Source organism: Heteronotia binoei, chromosome 4 (assembly GCF_032191835.1).
Source record: "Heteronotia binoei isolate CCM8104 ecotype False Entrance Well chromosome 4, APGP_CSIRO_Hbin_v1, whole genome shotgun sequence".
Lineage (NCBI taxonomy): Eukaryota > Metazoa > Chordata > Lepidosauria > Squamata > Gekkonidae > Heteronotia > Heteronotia binoei.
Genome location: NC_083226.1, coordinates 53,648,640 through 53,671,875, shown reverse-complemented (window position 1 = coordinate 53,671,875; position 23,236 = coordinate 53,648,640). Strand labels below are relative to the sequence as shown.

Here is a 23,236-nt window from a genome sequence, read left to right as displayed (position 1 = left end):
TTCTGCGGATTATAACATAAAAGAGAAAAGAAACATAATACCTCCACTATTCTATCTCCTGTTTTTAAGGTTCCATTTTTGCCAGCAGGGCTATCTTCAAGAATATGTTTGATAAAGATTCCTCTCATAACTTCACCACTGCTCAGACGGCTTCCCATTCCCCGTCCACCAACAATGCTGATGCCCAGGGACTTACTGGGTTCTCTCCAGAGTTCAACCCTGTAACAATAAATAGAAATCTGGTTGTTGTTATATTTTTATCTCACCCTTCCTCCAAGGAGCTCAGAACAATCCTGTAAAGTATATCAAGTTGGTTGCTAGCACATGGCCAACAAACAACCTTTTGGCTGAATCAGGATTTGAACCTGGATCTTTCAAGTTCTAGTCATTATGTTTACTACACTGCACTGTGTCCCTATTATAGATGCAATATTTTTCAACTCTTCCAAGGATCTATCAGGTTCTTTGATGAAGAATTTGGAAGGAACCTAATTTCTATAAGTTTTAATTTTGTAATTAAAATTTACATTTGGGGTTCTAGATGAATTTTTCATTAAAGTCTACAATTACTAAAACCACAACTTTTTTACTATCTGCCATCCTTGTTTTGGCTACAAAGAACTCAAGAACTGGGAAGCCCAAAGAGGGGTTTGGGTTTTTTGGGATACAATAATGATAACAAAACAGGATATGGCTCAGCTTCATATTATTAGCTCTATATTCCATGTATTTCAGTGACATTATGTGTTTCATTGCGGATGTTAAAAATTAAACGGAAGAGATGATATATGGCCTTGTTCATCTGGCATAGTTAAAACTGTAACTTTCCCTATCCCTTAGTTGTACTTTAGGCAATTCGGAGGGGAGGGCGGGGTATAAATAAAATTTATTATTATTATTATTATTATTATTATTATTATTATTATTATTATTATTATTATTATTATTATTATTATTATTATTATTATTATTCAGCTTGAGAGCTACTATTAAGGAAATTCTTAGGGATAGGGGAAGAAGCCATAACTTGCAACCTACCACTCTGGTACTCCTACCACTCTGTTCAGCTTCTTCTGGCAGTCTCAGGTTTCCTCCAAAGAGGCACTTCTGCTACAAGAAAGCTGCTTCCATTAGAGGAAAGTTCCACATGCAGCTGAACAGATCAGCAAAATGCAAACTAATAGCATGAGTCCACTGGAGGATTTCCATGTAGAGTGCAACTTTCATGTTTTATTCTGTTTTTATTTTATTTTTTTATTTTCTATTCCACCCTCCCTGGAGCAAGCTCAGGGTTGAGGCTAAGTCAGGCTATCCTTTGGGCTAGGGATAACCACTAGGTGTTCATCAATGGGGCATAAGGCTCTCCAGGGGGTATATGGGTAGACACAGTCCCTTAGACAATTCCCCCAGTGCAATTGTTCCTTGAAATGATGTTTATGGAGGCATTTGGGGCTACAAAAGGAGGCAAGAAAGTCATACTTAACAGACAGCAATCCTTCCATCTAATAGTTCCTGCTAATAGCTCATACCAACTCTTCAGATCCAAGTCTTGGAAAATTTCCTAAAAGCACATCACATTAGCATCTTATAATAATAATAATAATAATAATAATAATTTTTTATTTCTATCCCGCCCTCCCCGCCGAAGCAGGCTCAGGGCGGCTCACAGCATAAAACACACATTACATCAGTTGCAATTATAAAACACGGTTAAAACAATTACAAAATATTAAAATTCACATAATAATATGGCGTTATAACAGATTTCAATAAATTTCAGCAGTAAAAACATTTCAAGAGTAAAAGCATTTCTAGCAGCATATCTAGTTTTGTCACAGTTTCCCACTAATTTTCGCTAGTTGAAGGCCATCCTGAAAAGGTGGGTCTTGCAGGCCCTACGGAATCCCTCTAAACATCGTATGGCCCTCACCTCCTCAGGAAGTTGGTTCCACAGTAGTGGAGCAGTAATAGAGAAGGCCCGATCCCGGGTGGCTTTCAGTCTGGCCTTCCTTGGCCCAGGGATATTCAGCTGGTTTTTCCCAGATGACCTCAGTGCCCTCTGGGGCTCATATGGGGAGAGACGGTCCCTTAGGTAGGTAGGTCCCCGGCCATATAGGGCTTTAAAGGTAATAACCAGCACCTTGTAGCGAACTCGGTATGCCACTGGCAACCAGTGCAGTCCGCGCAGCCCTGGCTGTATGTGCTCCCACCTTGGGAGCCCCAACAACAGCCTAGCCGCCGCGTTCTGCACCAGCTGCAGCCGCCGAATTCGGCACAAGGGCAGCCCCATGTAGAGGGCGTTGCAGTAGTCCAGTCTCGAGGTGACCGTAGCATGGATCACTGTTGCTAGGTCACGGCGCTCCAGGAAGGGGGCCAACTGCCTCGCCCGACGAAGATGAAAGAACGCGGACTTGGCAGCGGCCGCTATCTGTGCCTCCATTGATAATGAAGGCTCCAGAAGAGCCCCCAAGCTCTTGACCCTGTGTGCCGCTTTAAGCTGCACACCGTCAAGGACTGGCAAGGGGATTTCCCCTCCCAAGGCACCGCGACCCAAGCACAGGACCTCTGTCTTCATTGGATTCAACTTCAGCCCACTCAGTCTAAGCCAGCCTGCCACGGCTTGCAATGCTAGGTCCAGGCTTTCTGGGACGGAGCCAGGCCGGCCATCCATTAGCAGATAGAGTTGGGTGTCATCAGCATATTGATGGCACCCAAGTCCAAACCTCCGGGCAATCTGGGCAAGGGGGCGCATATAGATGTTAAATAACATCGGGGAGAGAACTGCCCCTTGTGGGACCCCACATACTAGTGGGTGCCTCCGGGACCGTTCCCCCCCAATGGCCACCCTTTGTCCCCGTCCTTCGAGGAAGGAGGAAAGCCACTGTAAGGCCAATCCCCCCAATCCCCGTGTCGGCGAGGCGGCGGGCCAGTAACTGATGATCAACCGTATCAAATGCGGCCGACAGATCTAACAATATCAGCACCGCCACGCCGCCTCGATCCAGATGCCGCTGGAGGTCATCCACCAAGGCGACCAGCACTGTCTCCGTCCCATAACCCGGACGGAAGCCGGACTGGTGAGGGTCTAAGGCGGAAGTGTCATCCAAAAAACTCTGCAGCTGTAACGCCACTGCCCTCTCTATAACCTTACCTAAGAATGGTAGGTTCGAGACCGGCCGATAATTTGCCAATTCGGCCGGGTCTGCTGTACTCTTTTTTAGGAGAGGGCGGACCATGGCCTCTTTCAAAGATGTTGGAAATTGCCCTTCCAAGAGGGATCTATTTATGATATCCCGTATAGGATATCTAAGCTCCCTCTGGCAGGATTTAATTAGCCAGGAAGGGCATGGGTCAAGGTCGCAAGTTGTAGGGCGTACAGTTGAGAGGACTTCGTCGACTTCCCCAAGACTAAGCGCGTCGAAGTGATCCAAGATAACACCAGAAGACAGGCACGGAGCCCCGGGTTCGTCTGCTGCAGTCAATGTGGCAGGAAAAATGTGGCATCTTGACACAAGCTGGGTAATTCACAGGTCCAGTAACTATAAATTTGAGTTTGTAACAGTTTCACTATTTCAGCAACATGTGAAAATAGGGTTGCCAAGTCCAATTCAAGAAATATCTGGGAACTTTGGGGGTGGAGCCAGGAGACTTTGGGAAGCCTTTCCAATTGGAGACTGAAGCCTCCGGAGGTGGAAAGTCACATGGTGGCTTTGGGGGCGGAGCTTCCCCTGTCGGCAAGCTGACTGGGGGCAGGAAGGAGCCTGAGAAAGCAAGAAGAACCCCCGCTGGGACCTGGGGATTGGCAAGCCTATGTGAAAACAATCTTTGACTTGTCTCTCAGACACACTCTCTGAAATATCCTGCTTTCATTTCACTAACTGTTCCTTTCAGTAACATGTAAATAAGACAAAATGAGGATCTGGTTTAATGTCTGGATCCAGAGAAGTTAGGTCCAAGGAAATGTGGAGTATTTATTCAACCCCACAATTAGGCTTGGCAGTCCCCAGGTCCCAGTGGGGGATCCCCTGGTTTTGCAGACTTCTCCCTGCTGCCATGCAGCTGGCTGGTGGGGGGAAGCCCTGCCCCAAGAGCCACTATGTGCCTTTCCACCTTGGAAGGATTAGAATAAGCTTGGAAGATTAGAAGAAGCTTGGAAATTTGGAAGGTTTGTGTGCCTTTAAATCCCAGTAGGAGAAAAGCTGAATGGGGGTTGGCTGAGCCAGAGTTGTGGGGAATGCCCATGAAAGTGGAGAGGAGCACAAGGAGCTCCCTGATCAAGATACAGTAACATGTATTAGAAAACACGGGCTGCCATCCTACATGCACTTTATTTATTTTATTATTTATTTTGTTCCACTTATATCCCGCCCTCCCCAACGAGGCGGGCTCAGTTACTAAGGAATTAGTCCCACTGAAAAATCACTAAGTAATGTTTAGGGTTACAGTGATACTATCCTAATTATCCTCTCCTTCCCTGGAGGTTTTTAACAGAGGCTAGATGGCCATCTAACAGCAATGGGGATCCTGTGAATTTAGGGGGGGGGGTGTTTGTGAGTTTCCTGCATTGTGCAGGGGGTTGGACTAGATGACCCTGGAGGCCCCTTCCAACTCTATGATTCTATCCATGTCCATTGTCCCTGTAACCACTTGCTCTGATAAATTTTTCAGCTATCTTAATTTCTAGTATTTAAAACAGATCCCAGATCATTCAAAGAAAACTGGTGCTATAGCAATAATTCCACTGAACTACATTAAAGAGCTGAGAGGGTCATCATCAGAAACCACACTGACCGCCTTGGCTGGCTCCAATTACTGTAGCCAGTATTCTGAAGTTCACTTTCTTCTCCTTCTCCTTCTTCACGTTCTGGTAGTTCTGGAATTTCTCTCCTAACAGACAAGAGGATTTTTTTACAAATTTACAGAAGACATTTCTACTTATTGCACAGTAAGACTACAGTGTCAGACTGTATTCCACATAAAACCTAAGAACCAAAAGCCCTTCCCCAAATCTCGAAGTTTAGACTACAAAATAAATACCTTTCACTGTCCTCATACATTAATTTCTGGATATACATGAACTTTATGTAACAAAATTCAAGTCCAGTCACCAGTGGCACCTTTAGGACCAACCAAGTGTTACTGTGGGCATAAGCTTTCATGTGCATGCACACTTCTTCAGATACATGCACACTAATAACATTGCAAACAATACTACTGAAATGTTCAAAATTTTAAAAAATGTTCAAAAAAAATTGGGGGGGGGGGGGATATCAAACATTTTCTGTTGCAATTCTATCATGCTGGCTTCACCCTAATGGGAAATCTGGTGAGAACACACCAAAATAAATTGAATACTAACCTCTAAATCAACGTCTAACAATTACTTTTGTAAGATTCCACAGGAACACAAAAGCTACTTTCGATTTGCCTTTGGGACTAATTACTATTGCTAAAGACAAGAAATCTAAGTGAAAACCAGATATTAATGAATGGTTGTTTACAGAGCTATTACTACAAGTGTCCACAATGTGCAGAAGTCAGGGGGGCTTGGAGTCTGGACTTAATGATTTCCATGGATGAAGGAATTTGCACCAATTCCCCCCTCTCCTTTTACAGACCTCTGACTCTCCCCCTCATGGGGTTTCTCTGTCCATCAGGAGCAGCAGGGAGGGGAGCAAGAGGTGAGGTCATGCTCTATAGGCAGAAATCTATTCCATTTATGGAAGTTACAAATGGATCCCAGCTTTTGGATGCTGCAAACTGATATAACTTAAGAGCGAGCTAAAGTCAGTCAAGCAGTCAAGGTGCCTGACTGGAGGCAGTCATGACAATCAGCTCCAAGTCTTGGAATTCAACACACTTATACAAATTAAATTTGTTGGAATTCAAAGCACCACACTACAGGAAGTATCCGTTGGTATAACCTTGATATTTATTTACCTTTCTGTCCCTTTGACTAGGGTATACATGAACAAAGATAAAACAAAGAGGGATGAATTCATATAATAAAAGAACAGGAAATTACCTGGCAGCAGGAGAAGAAAAAATATCTAGTTGCAACGTTCCTTCTGACTGCTGCCCTAAGCTGGCCTGGTACTCTTCTAATTGCTCTGCTGGAACATATGTAATGCTGCAACACAAAGCATAACCTGTAATCAGGAGAATGGTTCAGTGATTAACTGAGGTTTGAAATGGACAGGTTTCTTACCTGTAACTGATGATCTTCGAGTGGTCATCTGTGCAGTCACACATATGGGTAATCCGCAGGATCTGCCCTGACCTCGGAGAATTTCAAAGCAATCTTTTAGCGTAGCTCTGGCGCGCCTCCCTCTCGTCCTGGGGAGGAGGCATCGTCTGCGCATGCCTGGACGAGGGGGAGGTGCTTAGCCACTCAGTTTCTTCCCGCCGCCGAACAGGTGGAGATGTCTATGATGAGTGTCCAGCAGCGGGGAAGGCTGGGTGGGTTTGTGTGACTGCACAGATGACCACTCGAAGATCATCAGTTACAGGTAAGAAACCTGTCCATCTTCTTCGTGGTCTCTGTGCAGTCACACATATGGGTGATTAGCAAGCTATTCCCTCGGGAGGAGGGTGCTGGACCTGTAAGAAGATGTGAGGTTAGGTGAGAAAGATTAACGAGAGTGGTACTCACGGCCAGTCAGTCGAAGATGGAATGCAGTACTGCTTGTCCGAAGGACGAGTCGCGTCGAGCACGAACGTCAAGAGCGTAGTGCGAGGCGAAGGTGGACGGAGAGGACCAAACTGCAGCGGCACAGATGTCCTCTATTGGGATGCCCCTTAGGAATGCTGACGAAGTAGCGACAGCTCTGGTAGAGTGTGCTTGTATGTGCTCCGGGAGTGGCTGCTTCGCCAGTTGGTAGCACAACTTAATGGCGGCCACGAGCCACTTGGAGAGTCTTTGGGAAGATATTCTGTTGCCCATGTTGTGAGTTGCGTATGTGACAAAAAGTCTCGAATCCTTTCGGAATTGTCGAGTCCTGTCTATGTAGAAAGCCAGGGCCCTGCGGGCATCTAGGTTGTGAAGGGCTCTCTGGTCTGTATCCGTAGGGTGCTGAAAGAAAGCTGGTAGAATTGAAGGCTTTCCTAGGTGGAAAGTGAGACGACCTTAGGTAGAAAGGCAGGGTCGGGGCGGAGAACCACTCTGTCGTTATGGAAGATCGTGTATGGTGGGTCTGCTCTGAGAGCACAGATGTCACTAGCTCTCTTGCCCGTGGTGAGTGCCGTGAGTAGTGCTGTCTTCCAGGATAGCAGGTGAAGCGGGATAGAGGCCATGGGCTCAAAGGGTGGCTTCATGAGTTGACTTAGCACGAGAGAGAGGCTCCAAGTTGGTAGAATTTGTCGGATTGGGGGGTGTAGGCGAATGATGCCCTTGAGGAAGGCCTTGGTGGCATGGTGAGAGAAAACTGTCACACCCTCGATGCGAGGGTGGAAGGCAGAAATGGCTGCCAGGTGGACCTTCAGGGAGGAGTAGGAAAGTCCTGTCTCAGAGAGCGCTAGGGTGTAGGATAGGACCTGAGAGATGCTAGCGCGGTTGGTGTCAAAGTTATGTTGTAAGGCGTAGTGAGTGAAGCGTTTCCACTTGAGTGTATAGGACTTTCTGGTGGATGGCTTCCTGGAATTCACTAGGACGTGGCGGACTTCAGGGGGGAAGTCTAGAAACTGATTCTCCAGGCCGTCAGCTTGAGTGACGCTGGGTTGTGATGCAGGACTTTGCCGTGTTGTTGTGAGAGTAGGTCCTGTGCTTGTGGAAGTGGTAGAAACGTGTTGCTGGACAGGAGCAGCAGGGTGGTAAACCAGGGTTGACGTGGCCACCAGGGAGTTATCAGGATACAGTTGGTGCGATCCAGCTGTATCTTCTGTAGGACTCTGGTGATGAGTGGAATTGGAGGGAAGAGGTAGTGAAGAGTTCCCTTCCAAGACTGAAGGAATGCATCCCCTCGGGAGAGTTTGGATGGGGGCCCTCTCATGTAGAAATGGGTGCATTGGGCATTTGATGGGGATGCAAACACATCTATTTCCGGGGTACCGAAGATCTTGAAGATCCGACGAATGTACTTGGTGTTGACGGTCCACTCGTGGTTGTTGGTAGAGTGGCGGCTCAGGGCATCTGCCTGTACGTTTTCGATTCCTGGTAGATGGACGGCTGTGAGAAAAATGCCTTGGCTGATGCTCCAGTGCCATAGTGCTAGGGCTCTCTTGCAGAGTCTGGTGGAGGCTGTGCCGCCCTGTCTGTTGATATAGAAGACCGTGGCGATGTTGTCGGAGGTGACCTGCACATGGCTGTTCTGAAGTGACGGTAGGAAGGACTTCAGAGCTTTGTGGACTGCAAGTAGTTCTAGGCAGTTGATGTGGAGGGAGCTTTCGTAGTCCGTCCATTGGCCTTGAACTGTGAGGTGCCCCAAGTGGGCTCCCCATCCCCACTTGGAGGCATCTGTGGTGACGATGACGGAGGGGGGTGCCTGCTTGAATGGCATTCCCGTACGGAGGTGTCTTTCTATCGTCCACCATCTTAAGGACGTTATGATGTGTGGTGGAAGGGTCAGCAGCGTGGACTGGTGCTGTCTGTGAAGGTGAAAGGTCCTGATGAACCATAGCTGTAGAGGTCGCATGTGAAGTTTTGCAAAGCACAGGACTGCCGTAGTGGCTGCCATTAGGCCCAGCATCCTCTGGTATCTGAGGGCTGGTTGAGAGCGGTGAGCAATAATTGTGCTGGCCAGCGACTGGATGCTGCGTACTCTGTCCTGTGGTAAGGAAGCTGTTTGAGAAACCATAGAGATGTCTGCTCCTATGAATTGGATTGTCTGAGTAGGAGTTAGTTTGGACTTTGACAGGTTGACTTGAAGGCCGAGTGTGGCCAGGAGGGAGAGGGTAGTGGAGACGTCCAGTTGGAGCTGTTCTCTTGAGTGGGCGACGATCAGCCAGTCGTCTATGTAAGGATAGATTGATATGTTTTGCTGACGTAGTGCTGCTGCCACCACAGCCATGCATTTTGTGAAGACTCTTAGTGCTGTCGATAGGCCGAAGGGGAGGAAGCGGAATTGGAAGTGCTGTTCCCCGATGGCGAACCTGAGGAATCTTCTGTGATGGTGATTGATGGTAATGTGGAAATAGGCATCCTGTAGGTCTATGGATGCCATCCAGGATTGTTCCGGAATGAGTGGCAAGATTGACTGAAGGGTAACCATGCGGAATTTCTTGTAAGTGATATGGAGGTTGAGTTTGCGGAGGTCGAGGATGGGGCGGAGTCCCCCATCCTTTTTTGGTACCAGAAAGTAACGGGAGTAGAATCCGGTACGATGGTACTGCGGTGGCACCGGTTCTATCGCGCCCTTGTCCAGCAAGGATGTGATTTCTGTTTGTAAGGGCGCGGATGGTGGTGTGGTGAGAAATCTGTGATGTTTCAGGGTGGATGTGAATTCTATTATGTATCCCCTTTGTATGATGGCCAGGACCCATGAGTCCGATGTTATGGCCTCCCATGCGGGGAAGAATGGCTGTAGTCGTGTGTGTGGGTGGAGGTTTGGCTGAGGGGGGGGGGGTCTGGACGTCTTGAGGCAGGATGGTCAAAGAGAAGATTTGGAGGTAGCTGGGGCCTTTTTAGATGTTTGAGGTCGTGGCCTGTGCTGAAAAGGCTGTTTCGGTTGTGTAGGCTTGCGTCTCCATGTTTCCTGTTGTCTTGGGGACCTAGAAGTCTTGTAATAGCTTGGTCTCCAGTTCCTCTGCCTGCCGAGGTGGGGTTGGTGTTGTGAGACCCCTAGTCTCTTGGCTCTTTTCCTGCTATCGTCTACGGACGTAAGAATGTCATCCGTAGTCGCGTTGAACAAGCCCAGGCCATCGAAAGGTAGGTCCTCAATTTTGTACTTAATGTCAGGTTGGAGGGATGAGGATCTGAGCCACGCATGTCTGCGTATGGCTATGGCCGAAGCGAGGGTTCTGGAAGAGCACTGTGCAGCGTGGCGTGCTGTATTGATCTGCTGCTTACTCACTCTGGCTAGTTCTTGAAGAGCATTGGCGGCTGGTTTCTGGGATGCCTCAGGTAAGGAGGGAACCAAGGTATTGAGGTAGTTTGTTAGGTTGTATGCGTAGGCCGAGAAATATGCCATGTAATTATGTATTTTGGTTGTGGCCGTGGTTAGTGAATATATCTTCCTGCCAATAGTGTCGAGCTTCTTGCCTTCCCTCTCTGGGGGTGCTGGATGTCTTGTTTGTTTCGACTTCGATGAAGAATGTACAATCATCGAGTTCGGGGGTGGGTGGCTGAATAGGAACTTCGATTCGGGTGCGTGTACTTTGTATAGGGCTTCCATCCTTTTAGAAGTTGGAGGTACCGATGCCGGCTTATCCCATGCCTCCTTGAGGGTTTCAAGGTGGACGGGGAGCATTGGGAAGGAAGAGCTTGAAGGAAGGTCCGCATTGACCAAGTCTTACACGACATCCGAGACTCTGGGTGCGTCGGTGTTAAGTTTGATGTTCAGGGAATTTGCCATGTTTGATAGGAGGTCAAGGTACGACTTGGGGCCTTCTGATGGTGATAGGTCCGCTGGTTTGGCTATATCAGAGGCCGGGGAGTGTAGATCTGAAGCAGAAGAGTGAGCAGAGTCCGAGAGTCCCGCATCGGAGTCGTCATCAGATTCGTGAGGCATTTCAGTCGGAGGTTCCATGGTCGGGGGCTGTTTGGCGGAAGCGGACGATGTTGACCTGGTCGGTGAGATCGGCTTCGGCTCGAAGTTAAGTTGGGGCTGCTCTCGACGGTACCGAAGGAGTTCCTCGTAGTGGGGGTAGTGCCTGCTCGGAGTCGGGTCTCGGTATCGCGTCTGATCAGCTGTGTCGACACGGTCCCGGTAGCGAGGAGAGTTGTGATGGCTGCGGTAGGAGCGGGCTCTTGAGTCCGAGTGGTGGTAGGTGTCGAAGGAAGGGGATCTTCGGTGTCGTCTTCGGTCCCGAGGAGACGGCGATCTGGACCTCGAGGGAGAGTAGTAATGGTATCTCTCTCTCCGGCGGCTGCGAGATCGCTGGCGACTGCGAGATCATGGTGTGCGAAGACGAGGTGGTACATCTCTCGGGGTCGAAGGGTCTCTGGTCAGAGAGTGAGCTTCCAATGGTTGGGTACGGACGTCTTGGAAGGCGTGTGGGTCGATCGTATCACGTCGTTGGCTTCTAGTGGAGGCGGGTGAGTCAACATTGAGTATCTGGTGTGGTGGAGAGTTGGTTATTGATGGGGATTTGGAGGAGATGCGGACGATCTCTATTGGCGTAATAGCTGGAGTCGATGTCGATTTCGAGGCCGGTGTTCTCGGGATCGAGGTGCTGGAACTCGTGATCGGGATCGACGGCATCGGCTTTGCTGTGCTCGAGCTCATGGTCGGGTTCGAACCCGGGTTCTTTGCAGGCGGGTCGGACGGCTTGTGCCCCGTTTTAGACTTCTTCGGGGTCTTGTCGTGAGCAGAGTCGGAGCGGCGGCGCTTTTTGGCGTCGTCGGACTTTTTGGTATGCTTCCCGGACTTAAGCTTACAGGGACCTTGAGCCACGGAAGCTGCCGGCTGCGCCATCCCCGAGGGAGGTGGGGAAGATGGCTGCTGTGCCACGTGGGGCATGGTTGGTCGTAGGGAGGATTCCATAAGATGGCTCCTGAGCCTCACGGCGTGGTTTTTGCGAGCCTGGTTTCCAAACTGGCTGCAATGCACGCAGGTATCCGTGCGATGGGCCTCCCCAAGACAGAAAAGGCACAGGGAATGGCCGTCCGACGATGGGATCTTGGAAGCGCAGCGGATGCAGCGTTTGAAAGTTATTTTGTCTCTTCCTTCCATCCGCCCGGGGGGGGGGAGGGAAAGGGGGGAAAAGCCCAAAAAATAGTAAGAAAGTCCCTTTTTTTTATATACGATACCAGAAGGTGAAGGAGAAGGTGAAGATCGAAGAAAGGATGCGTTTGGAGATAGATTGCAGTGAAGAATCGGGAGAATCAACGAGGTAGGTGTGATCCGGTCGGCGGTAAAGAAGAAACTGAGTGGCTAAGCACCTCCCCCTCATCCAGGCATGCGCAGACGATGCCTCCTCCCCAGGACGAGAGGGAGGCGCGCCAGAGCTACGCTAAAAGATTGCTTTGAAATTCTCCGAGGTCAGGGCAGATCCTGCGGATTACCCATATGTATGACTGCACAGAGACCACGAAGAAGATCAAGGGGAATACAGTGTCTTTAAAGAACACAGTATATTTAAATCCTAGGGCCTAACTGGATTGTATACTGGACTGTATTAATTGGTGGAGACAGCATAAATTAAAATCCAGAGTACAAGGAACAAAAATTTCACATTGGCCTAGTTTAGGTGCAGGAATATCTTCTCCCATATGTAAGTCCCCATTATTTAAAATATGCTGAGCTCCCAATGCTATTTTTCTCAGCTTAGGTTATTTGAATCCTGATGCAGGGCTTTCTCAACAGTGGCACTACAACTGTAGAATAACTTCTCCAAGGGGGTTAGTGAAGTTTTAGATTGAAGCCTTCATATTATTTAATTTAATGTCTTTGACAGTTGATTCTACTGGAATTTTACTGTCATTTCAATTTTTAAAAATATTTTAACTGGCTCTGGTTTGATTTTATTTCTTGGATGGCTGGGAAAGGCAACTTATAATTGTGAAAAATAATACCTTTCTTATGTCATGATAATAATACCTTTCTTATGCCTTGCCAGATCAGACCAATGGTTCATCTACTAGTCCAGCATCTTTTTTCACTCTGTGACCAATTAGTTGCCCTTGGAAGCTTACAAGTAGGCAGAGGGCAGAGCTTCCCCCCCATTATCTCCCCAACAGCCCTCATATTGACGGTTACTGCCTGTGAATATGATGGTTCCTTTTCGTAATTGTAATTGATGGCCAATGATGAATTTCTCTTCACTGAATTTTATCCTCAATGAATTCCTCTTTTGAGGCCATCTAACTAGTTGCTATTATTATATCTTGTGGCTGTGAATTCCACAAATTAATTGCTCATTGAGTTAAGAACAATTTCCCTTTGTCTGTCCTGAATCTACTGTTCACCAACTTCACACTCCTCCAGTTCTCATATTTTGACAATGAATGAAAAGTATGTCTCTATCTCCTTTTTCCACCCCATTTTTGATAAACCTCTATGACCTCTTTGGCCCACAGTCAAACAAATGGTGCCTGTATCAATTCAACTGCAGTGAAATTATGCACACCACTCACAAAATATCATTTGCAACTAAAATGCAGTTTCTTTCTTGTGAAAGATTTTGTCCTTAAGGGGTTTATTTAGAAGAAAGAAGCAATAGTAGTTAATAAGCAGGATGATAATAGATATGGATAGAGAAGAGTCCTTATAATAAATGAAATGCAATGAAAAGACTTAATTGAAACAAAAAATAAAGTGGAAGTGACTATAGTTTTGAGTTTTTAAAGCATGAAAATAGCATCATAATGACAAAATAATCATAAACAATAACTGCTTTAACAAAACCAAAAAGGATTGCCTTTTGGTAGCTAAGGTGAAGAAAACCAATAACAGAAACATAATTTTCTGGAGCAGTTGTCATGAATTTTAAATCACTGACAGCCAGAAGAGCAGCAGAATGGGCCAGCTGCTCAGAATCACAGTACATTTGCGCTTGGTGGGAAAAGATTTTATAAAGAAGGGTCTGGTAAAAGGATGGAAATTTCACTGTCCCATGCATTTTGTATGTCCCCAGCTGCCATGACAGAATGCAAACCTAAAACAGAGAAGGGATGGACTATTTCAATATCAACCCTACACTCAAAAGCTTTGAAGTAAAAGTTAGATTCATATTCTGCAGAAAACAAAGTCAGAAGACAGTGGATGAGTGTAAACTTGATATAGCATGCAATACAAGTGGAATGTCAGTTGCATGCTTGATTTGACAGTCACACAAGAAACCTGCTGCACATACTGAGTCAGGAAATGTATCAGATAAGGTGACGTGTGGCCACATTCAGGACAAATTACAATAAAGCCCACAAGCTTAATAACTAAACAGACTTGGGGGGTATATAATGAAGGAAATAAAACATTAGTGCCACAGAAAATATGACAGGGAGATTAATCCAGATATCAGTACATCTCTGATTATATCAGTGCACAGAACCTTCTGGGTTGAAGACCTGGAATTAGCATGTCAGATGGAATTATATGGAATTAGCATACGTCAGGTGCAAGTATCTTTAATAGCGTTGCAATAACAATGCATGCCCATTATAAGGCATATTATAAATCGCACTAAGTACATTAATATGATCCCTGATCCACGTGAAGAAGCACACTAGAGTGTCTCATAGGCAGCTGAATTGTGCATTGAAAAAAATTAAGATGCATTGTGTGTTCAATGCAGCAGAAAAGGGCCCATGAAAGAAACAATTTTATTAACTATAATTGTAGAACTCCTAAAAAGTATCTTATACCTCTGAAGACAAATTCCATCAAACAGTATGTGATTTGGATAAAGAGAAACCACTCTCTTAAATGTCTTCAAGACACTACCTGTACATTGTAATGTTTAATTTAATTGGGTAATAAATCAGCTAATCAATTGTGTTAATGTACCTTAATTGACAGCAAGCCTCTGTGAGCATATGTGTGTGTGTTATGTGACATATAGCACTGTACCTATATCTGGATATATCCCGGCTATTTTGAATGTTATGAAAGCATGAATGATTTAACAGACAAGTTGGAACATAAAGCTATAATGAGCTTTTGAATCACCGATACTCACACATAAAAGGGGGCCTGATCATCAGCAGGTGTTGGAGAAGATCTAGAATTTGAAGCATACGACGCAGCATCTTTTTACAATGGTGTTAACAAATGTCAGTGACTTGCGCTGAATGCAAGATGTGTGCACACGTAGTTTAAAGTGTGCACTCCCTATTTTCTTCCCTTTCCCCCCTTTTCACCTCCATTCTGTTCTCACCTCCCCCCACCCCCAGAAAGCATCTGCTCTTTATTGGCGTGTATAGCGGTGATTATTAACAAGCATGAAAAATGGAACTGCAATCAATCTTTTATTCCTTGATCAGAGATTCATCTCCACACGTTTGGTTAAGGCAGGTGAATTCTGAATCAGCTCAGTAATTATCTGGCAGATGTTACAAACAGCTGTTGCTGCTACCGCTAAAAGCAAAAGCCTGGATGTTATTCTTATAGAAATGTAAGGTGGTTTGAGAAGTGAAGCTACACATTCTGTTGAGGCCACACATCTGCTTTTTCTGCTAAGGGAAAAAAATGTGTGTAGATAGATAAAAAAAACCTATAACTGAAAGTGAGGTTGCTCTTGAATTCATAGGTTGGAATCCTAAGCAGACTTCCTGGGCAGTAAACCACCCTGTGGGACTTAAGTGGGAACACTTGCGCAAACTACCTGTTACTAAATGTTTACAGGCTGACTCAACTCAGGAGGCAACAAGCATGCAATTTAAATAAGTGATGATTTACTCCTGGATTTAACAGCTGTACATTAAATCTATTAATTATGAACAAGAATGTAAAAAATTAAATCAAATTCTTCCTTCCTTTCAATGAATGGGAACTTATAGAATACAATGAAATGTCTTAAATAAACCTACTCTTTGGAATGTTTGCAAATGCCACAGTGTTTGTAGCAACATGGGTTTTAACTGACCATTCGACTTCTCTTTTGTACCCATTTTTTAAAAACAACTAACGTTTAATCAAAGATGTACTGAACATTATTCTTAATGTCATGTGTCATACTTTCTGAATTCGACCACTTTTACAGAAATATTTTACGCTTTTACACTTCTACAGAAATATTCCTCCAAGTTAACAATCGTAGGTAAGGAAAAGTCAAACATGAAAATGGCAGCTAGGTTTGTTAGTTGATTTGTCTGACCAGAATTTTTCAATCACATGAGGTCTACATGAAGAATGCAATGTAGAGATTCCTGGTCCAGCAGCAAATGAGCACTTCTGTCATCTCACTGAGATATCCAGAAATATCCAGAGGCCTTGCGCACACATTCTAGGCTTTTCAGAACAAGAATAACTTGCATGTGCTTGGGCTGCTTACCGACATGTGAGGAATGAAAATCAGGAACTAGAGCATCTAGAAATGTGATAGACAGGACCAGGGCTTTTTTTTGTAGCAGAAACTCCTTTGCATATTAGGCCACACCCCCTTGATGTAGCCAATCCTCCAAGAGCTTATTTTTTTATTTTTTATTTTTTTTTATTTATTTAAGATTTATACCCCGCCCTTCCCACAAGTGGCTCAGGGCGGCTTACAATAGGCCCTGTAAGCTGTTGAAGGATTGGCTACATCAGGGGTGTGTGGCTTAATATGCAAAGGAGTTCCTGCTACAAAAAAAGCCCTGGACAGGACTCCATCACCCCCTCCACTTGCCATTCAGTGATAGCAGTTCATATGCCTGACATCATCACTGATCAGAAAGATAGGGAAGGAGATGAGTAGACCAAATCTACTCCCTCCTCCCCATCATTTGCCACTTCCTCCACACTCTGCAAAGGATCATGATTGTACTCACGGTGGATGTCGATTCTGATTGTGTTCCACAACTGGTTGCAAACCTATGTTCCTGACTAAATATTCAATACAAACACTGCAACAATGATATTAACCTGCCACAAAGTATTCCTGAAAGCCAACCATAATCATATTTCACTGTACATACTTTATATCTGGTCCAATGAGAGAATGCCTTCTCAGCATGGCTCGAGCTTGTGCATTAGTTAAATTAGTGGTAGGTTCTTCATTAATAGACAGTATACAGTCTCCTACACCAATCCGTCCATCACGACTTATAGAACCACCATGGATAATGCTGCGGACTATCATTCCAGAGCCACCTTTATTGGAACTTACAGTCATCCCTTTAAGAAAAAAAAGTAAACAAAGATGAGGTCAGTCTACAGCTACTATTACATGAAACAAGTGGGAGTCGATGAGACCTGTGGATGGGAATCCCATCTCCCACTGTCTTGCTGAGCCCAGAGCAGCCCCTAGGTTCTCCAGCAGCAGCTGCTAGATCCAGCATGGAGCCCTGGGCTCTGCTACCTCCAAAGCCAGTGTGGTATCCCAGGTTGTGGGGCTGCCACTGCCAGGCCCAGCACAGTCCTTGGCTCTCTGGCAGCTAGCACCAGTCCTGGTGCAGTCCCTGGGCACTCTCTGGGCTGTGCCACTACTGCTGCTGGAATGGCCTTGGGTGAGCCACAGCTTTCGCCTGAGTTGTCCTTGAAAGAGCAGCTTCTCAGCCCCAGCTTCCTCACAGGGTGTATGTTGAGAGGGAAGAAGATAAAGGAGATTGTAAACAGCTCTGAGACTCTGATTCAGAAAAAAGAGTGGGGTATAAATCTACAGTCTTCTTCTTCTTCTTCTTCCACAGCTGCCAAGCCCAGCACCTGCTCTCAGACTGTGCCACCAATTGTAGTATGCCCAGCACAGCTCCTGGGTTATATGGCTGCCACCACTGCCAGGCCTAGCAGAGCTCCAGGGCTATGTGACCACCGCCGGACTCAGCACAAGCTCTGGGATGCACACACTGAGGTAAGTGTGTCAACGCGGCAAATGAGGTTCAGTGTGGCCAAGTGCAAAGTAATGCACAATGGGGTCAAAAAATCCTAACTATAAATACAAGTTGATGGTGTGAACTGGCAGAGACTGACCAAGAGAAGTCTTGGGGTCGTGGTAGATAACTCACTGAAAATGTCAAGACAGTGTGCAATTGCAATAAAAAAGGCCAACACCATGCTGGGAATTATTAGGAAGGGAATTGAAAACAAATCAGCCAGTATCATAATGCCCCTGTATAAATCAATGGTGCTGCCTCATTTGGAATACTGTGTACAATTCTGGTTACCACATCTCAAAAAAGATATTATAGCATTGGAAAAAGTGCAGAAAAGGGCAACTAGAATGATTAAAGGGTTGGAACACTTTCTCTATGCAGAAAGGTTAAAATTCTTGGGGCTCTTTAGCTTGGAGAAACGTCGACTAAGGGGTGACATGATAGAGGTTTACAAGATTATGCAAGGAAAAGGGAAGGTAGAGAAAGAAGTACTTTTCTCCCTTTCTCACAATACAAGAACTCATGAACTTCAATTAAATTGCTGAGCAGTCATCTTAGAACTGATAAAAGGAAGTACTTCTTCACCTCTATCTTGTAGGGTTTCCAGAACTGACCTGGCTTCCAGTGAGGGAGCGGAACACTCCCTGATCTATTCCAGAATGTTCGCATTGTGGGGCACAATGACATCACTCGGAAGTGATCAAAAACTAGATGGTTACCAAAATGCTTCCAGTGGGAGAGGAGAACACTCCCTGATCTATTGCAGGATGTTCGCGTTGTGGGGCACAATGACATCACTCGGAAGTGATCAAAAACTCGACGGTTACCAAAATGCTAGAGCACGGGTGCATGACATGCCTGGTGTGATGTCCCTTCTGGGTAATGTCACTGTGTCACTGACATTGATGTGGGAGGGTCTGTTCAGGGGTTGGGCTTCCCCCACCAGCAAGCTGGTGGGAGGCAGACTGAAGCCCCCCAAAATGGCAGAAACCTGACCCCGTCAGAGGACTGGCAACCCTACTATCTTAAGAGAAAATCATACTGCTCACACACACACACATGAACTTCGTCCTGCCTTTATATGACACCTAGTGGAAAGGACAAACTTCCTTTACACAGTTTTTCTAACCCAATTTGATGGGGATATGAAAGAGCCAGGTAGATGCAGAACTCCAACTCTTTCAAGGGGTTTTTCACTCATTTCAATTGCAGGGGCAATTCCATGCCTGCAACAGGGTGAATATGCATAGCTGTTACCTCCACAGGTAAAAATGGAAAGGACTACTCATGTAGCTTAGTATAAACACTGAATTGAATGGGCAGCTCTGAGAGAATAGCTGTGAACCAAATTAGCATTTTTCAGCTGAAACAAATAAGGGTTGCCACAGTATGTAGACAAAACTGATGATAACCACAGCACAAAAGTGCGTATACCAAGCAAGATACATACCTAGACTTGAATTGCCTTTTACAATAGTAATAGTCTTTTCAAATTTGTTTTTGCTTGTACTTAGAGCTGTGGAACTCCTTCCACCAGTTGTTAGGCTACTATTTTCCATCAGAAATACTTGATCCTGAAAAGAAGAAAAACCCGTGTCAGTTCATAACAACAAAAATCTGGAAAACATGATTGGATTCTGCATGATTTAGAAATTACAGATGGCTCCCAATCTGCTAGGCATTCATGAAATAAGAACTGCATATTTCTAATTTGCTTACAAAGCTCTTATTCCCTTTTAAATTAATCATACAGAGTTAAAGGAAAAATAAGTTACTATAGTGGTTTACTGCTAAAACATCAGCACCTTAACAAATTCCACTGCGGTGAGACAACATAATAAATAGCAATTTCCTACACTGCTGGTAGCAGCATAAAATTGGCAGGGGCCTATGCCATGCTCTATGCTGTTGCCAAGTCCATAGACCATCCTGATTCTGTCCAGATGTCCCACAATTTCTTGCTCGCTTGCCATAGGTGAGATAGGCTGGCCTGAGCTCATTCTCACTAACTATTTGACTTCCCTCACACCTTATATTGTCCATCTATGCTCTGAGTAGTGGCTAACATACTGAACGATTCATCGCTAACAGTTGCTCTGCCCCTGGGCTTCTGTTTTCCCTGGCACAAGCATTCAATTCCCCACCAGCTGCTGCGCAGGCGCATTTTGATCCATGGGTCACTCCAATTTTCTTTGCAGCTTCCCACTCTTGTTTTTTAGAAATCCAGCAGCTGTGAGGGAAACTGGAGGGAGCCATGGATCAAAATGTGCCCACACAGCAACTGGTGAGGAATTGATTGCTTAAACCAGGGAAAGCAGAAGCCTGGGGCCAGAACAACTGCTAGTGAGGAATCGGTGACTGTTTTACCATTCAGAATACTTTTGCTGAACATAGGTTTATAGATGCTATGTTGACCAAAGCAGAGTTCTTTAAAGAAGATCTGTAACACAAATTGAGCATCACATGCTCTCTGTCCACCAGCAGCCCAGTGTAGGACCAAATCACACAATACCAAGGCCTTTGAACCACAATAACTTTGTATCAGACATGCAATGGGAATTCTGTGCCTCCTGGACACATGGCCCAGATTCTTGTCAAAACCATGGCACACAGTAGAAGCAGCTTTAGCTTCCTCTGGCAAACATGCCATCTTCAGGACTCAAAATAGCCCTGGAAGCCACCATTTGCTCTATTGCAGAAATCTGCATGTAATTACCATTACACATCAATTTCCCACTGGAGCAAATAGTGGCTGTTTCATGATTCAAAAACAGCACTGAGGGAGGAAGGAGACCAAAGCCTCAGAAGCTGCAAATGGCTCTTTGGCATGTCTTCGGAGCACTGTTCTCCAAGGTAGCATCCACCCAACTTTTAGGAAAGTGGGAAAGACCATTCTGTGGTGGGGCATGTAGTTGCTACTTTGAAATAGCCGCTGCTGGAGGAACTGTAGGCTGGGTCAGCTCAGCTGTGAACCTTTGTGCTAGGGATAGAAATAAAGGGAATGACCTCTCCAATAACCCCCACTCCTCTCTGCATCCTCTCATCACTGCATCCAGGCAGCTTCCAGACAGAAAGCAATATTGCCACAGAGGAAAATAAAACCTCTGAGGAAAAGAACAGGCTGGCCATAGTGGGGTGGTTATGGTTTTACTCCTTGTTCTATATGGCCAGTTTGCTCTCTTTTAGGTGCCTTTGCATTCTCACTCATCACCTGAGCTGCTGTGCCTCATGCTGAAAAGAGAGGAGGAGAAGGAAGAAGAAGATGATGATGATTGATTGATGATGATAACAATAATATTGGATTTATATCCTGCTCTATACTCTGAATCTCAGAGTATCAGAGTGATCACAATCTCCTTTACCTCCCCCCACCCCACACACACACACAACAGACACCCTGTGAGGTGGGCGAGGCTGAGAAAGCTCTCACAGAAGCTGCCCTTTTCAATGACAACTCCTACGAGAGCTATGGCTGACCCAAGGCTATTCCAGCAGCTGCAAGTGGAGGAGTAAAACCCGGTTCTCTCAGATAAGAGTCTGTGCACTTAACCAGTACACCAAAGACAAAGAGGGAAGTAAAAGGCACACAGGTTTCTTGCAAACTGAGGTTTCACTAGGCTGCTGGCTGGCTCCAAGCAGGCATCTGCACAGGAAGCCTGAGAGCTTTTGCTCTCATCTGAACTGTGAGCCTCATATAGCTCTCTGTGGGCTACAGAGAAAGTGCCACTGACCTAGAACCAGCAGCTGTGATTAGAATGGGCCTGCATGTATCTGGGAGGCGCAAAATTCCCATTGCACTTCTGATACAAAGTCTTTGGGGAGGACACAAGAGATTCGTACCAAGTTAATCATCACCAAGTTACCTCCAGTTTCCCTGAATAAGAGTGGACAATGCTGATGGAGGACTTGAAAAAGATATTTGAGAAGTACAAAGCTGATGATGTGGGCCAGCCCTGTTATTCTTCAATTCATAAATTAGGGTTGGCAGATACATAGTGAGCATTCTGGAATCAATATAAATCCAATAATCTCTGAGGAAAGGCCAAATGTTTTATTTCCACCAAGTCAACTGGATCCTACCACTCCACTGAGCAAAATCTGTAGCCTTCTTCCAGCCTTAGGACCTCTCCTCCACCTTAAGAGGACCTTCCATTAGAGGAAGAGCCTCCTACATTGGACAAAAACTTCTTGGAGAATGGATTTTTATTTAGCACCATCAAAGTAAAGTGAAACTCTTACTTTTTCAGTATAATCAAGAGGCAACCTGGAAGTTACATTTGTATGCTGTGTGACTTCAGCTGTTAGCAGAGGTTCTCCCCAAGTGCTTGTACATTCATGTTCAGCTAGTTTCTTAGATGCATGTATTGTTGAATCTTTTCTTGTAAACCCATCAGACTGCTCCACACATATGTCTGCAGAGGACTTGATCTCTCTCCCTCTATGCATTATATCCATGCTGTACTGGTTTGGGTCAGATAATCTGTAAGTGATTGAAGCATCTGAAGAGTCTATACCAATATTCTGTAAAACAAAATGAAAAGAATTTCACATTCTAATATACCATTGTTAAAATAAGACAGCTAACTATTATTCAGAACCCAAGTGCATTTTATTCCCATTTTTGCATACTGCTAGGGCTCTTGTGAAATCATCAATATTATTCACATGACAAACATAATGTAATTAGGTTAACATCATAACAAGGGAAAAAATGATGAGACATTGTAACTTCTTCACCCAAAAGATACTTATTGCCCTGCCCAGTTACAATATTCTTAACTGCAGTTCAGTATTCTTTGTACTATAGCTAATTTGTTTATATGAATATTTTTCTAGGTATTAAGATGCACTGGCATCTTAATACTGAACAGACAAGTATTGAAGAACCTACATGGCTACAACCATTTCAAGTATTCAGATTTCTGTTTAAATTTATAAGAGTTTCATTTTATAAATACCAATGTGAGACCTGGCGCAACAACGAGTGTGGTATAGTAGACATGGGTTCATATTCCTGTTCACCATGGAGCAAACTGGGTGACCCTGGGCCAGTCATTATTTTTCTGTTTAACTTATCCTATGATATTGCTGTGACAACAAACAAAATGAAGTACGTCTTCGTGTAAAGAGAGAGCAGGTTGTAGAATTCATTGCAGTGAGATGTGGTAATGGCCACCCATTTATTTGGCTTGGAAAGATATTAACATATTCATCAAGGAAAAATCCATGATTAGGTTTGAGCCATAACAGAGCTTCCATGTTTGAAGGCAATAACCCTTGGAATATCAATGCTGGGAGGGCAACAACAGAGGGAGACTTTGGATTTGATGTCCAGCTTGTAAGTTTTCCAGGAATACCTGGTTGGTCACTGTGGGGGAGGGACGGTGGCTCAGTGGAAGAGCATCTGCTTGGAAGCAGAGGGTTCCAGGTTCAATCCCTGGCATCTCCAAAAAAGGGTCCAGGGAAATAGGTGTGAAAAACCTCAGCTTGAGACCCTGGAGAGCTGCTGCCAGTCTGAGAAGACAATACTGACTTTGATGGACCAAGGGTCTGATTCAGTATAAGGCAGCGTCATATGTCCATATGTGTAAAACATGATGCTGAACTGGATGAATCACTTGGATGCTTCAGTAT

The 23,236-nt window shown here is 45.2% G+C and overlaps 1 protein-coding gene across 22 annotated transcripts in view; it reads right to left on the bottom strand.

Annotated features, from left to right (window-relative positions):
- MPDZ (multiple PDZ domain crumbs cell polarity complex component) overlaps positions 1-23,236 on the bottom strand; it is a 137,960-nt gene that overhangs the window by 47,244 nt on the left and 67,480 nt on the right. For 11 of the 22 annotated variants that reach the window (XM_060237292.1, XM_060237299.1, XM_060237300.1 and 8 more), the window contains 7 exons: positions 21,842-22,123; positions 19,053-19,176; positions 16,709-16,907; positions 14,773-14,814; positions 6,026-6,130; positions 4,792-4,887; positions 42-219 (listed from right to left, as the gene is read on the bottom strand). In XM_060237292.1, coding sequence (XP_060093275.1) covers positions 42-219; positions 4,792-4,887; positions 6,026-6,130; positions 14,773-14,814; positions 16,709-16,907; positions 19,053-19,176; positions 21,842-22,123 — 1,026 coding nt within the window. The remainder of the gene's footprint in view (positions 1-41; positions 220-4,791; positions 4,888-6,025; positions 6,131-14,772; positions 14,815-16,708; positions 16,908-19,052; positions 19,177-21,841; positions 22,124-23,236) is intronic. The other 11 variants (XM_060237296.1, XM_060237302.1, XM_060237307.1 and 8 more) reach the window with 3 other exon arrangements.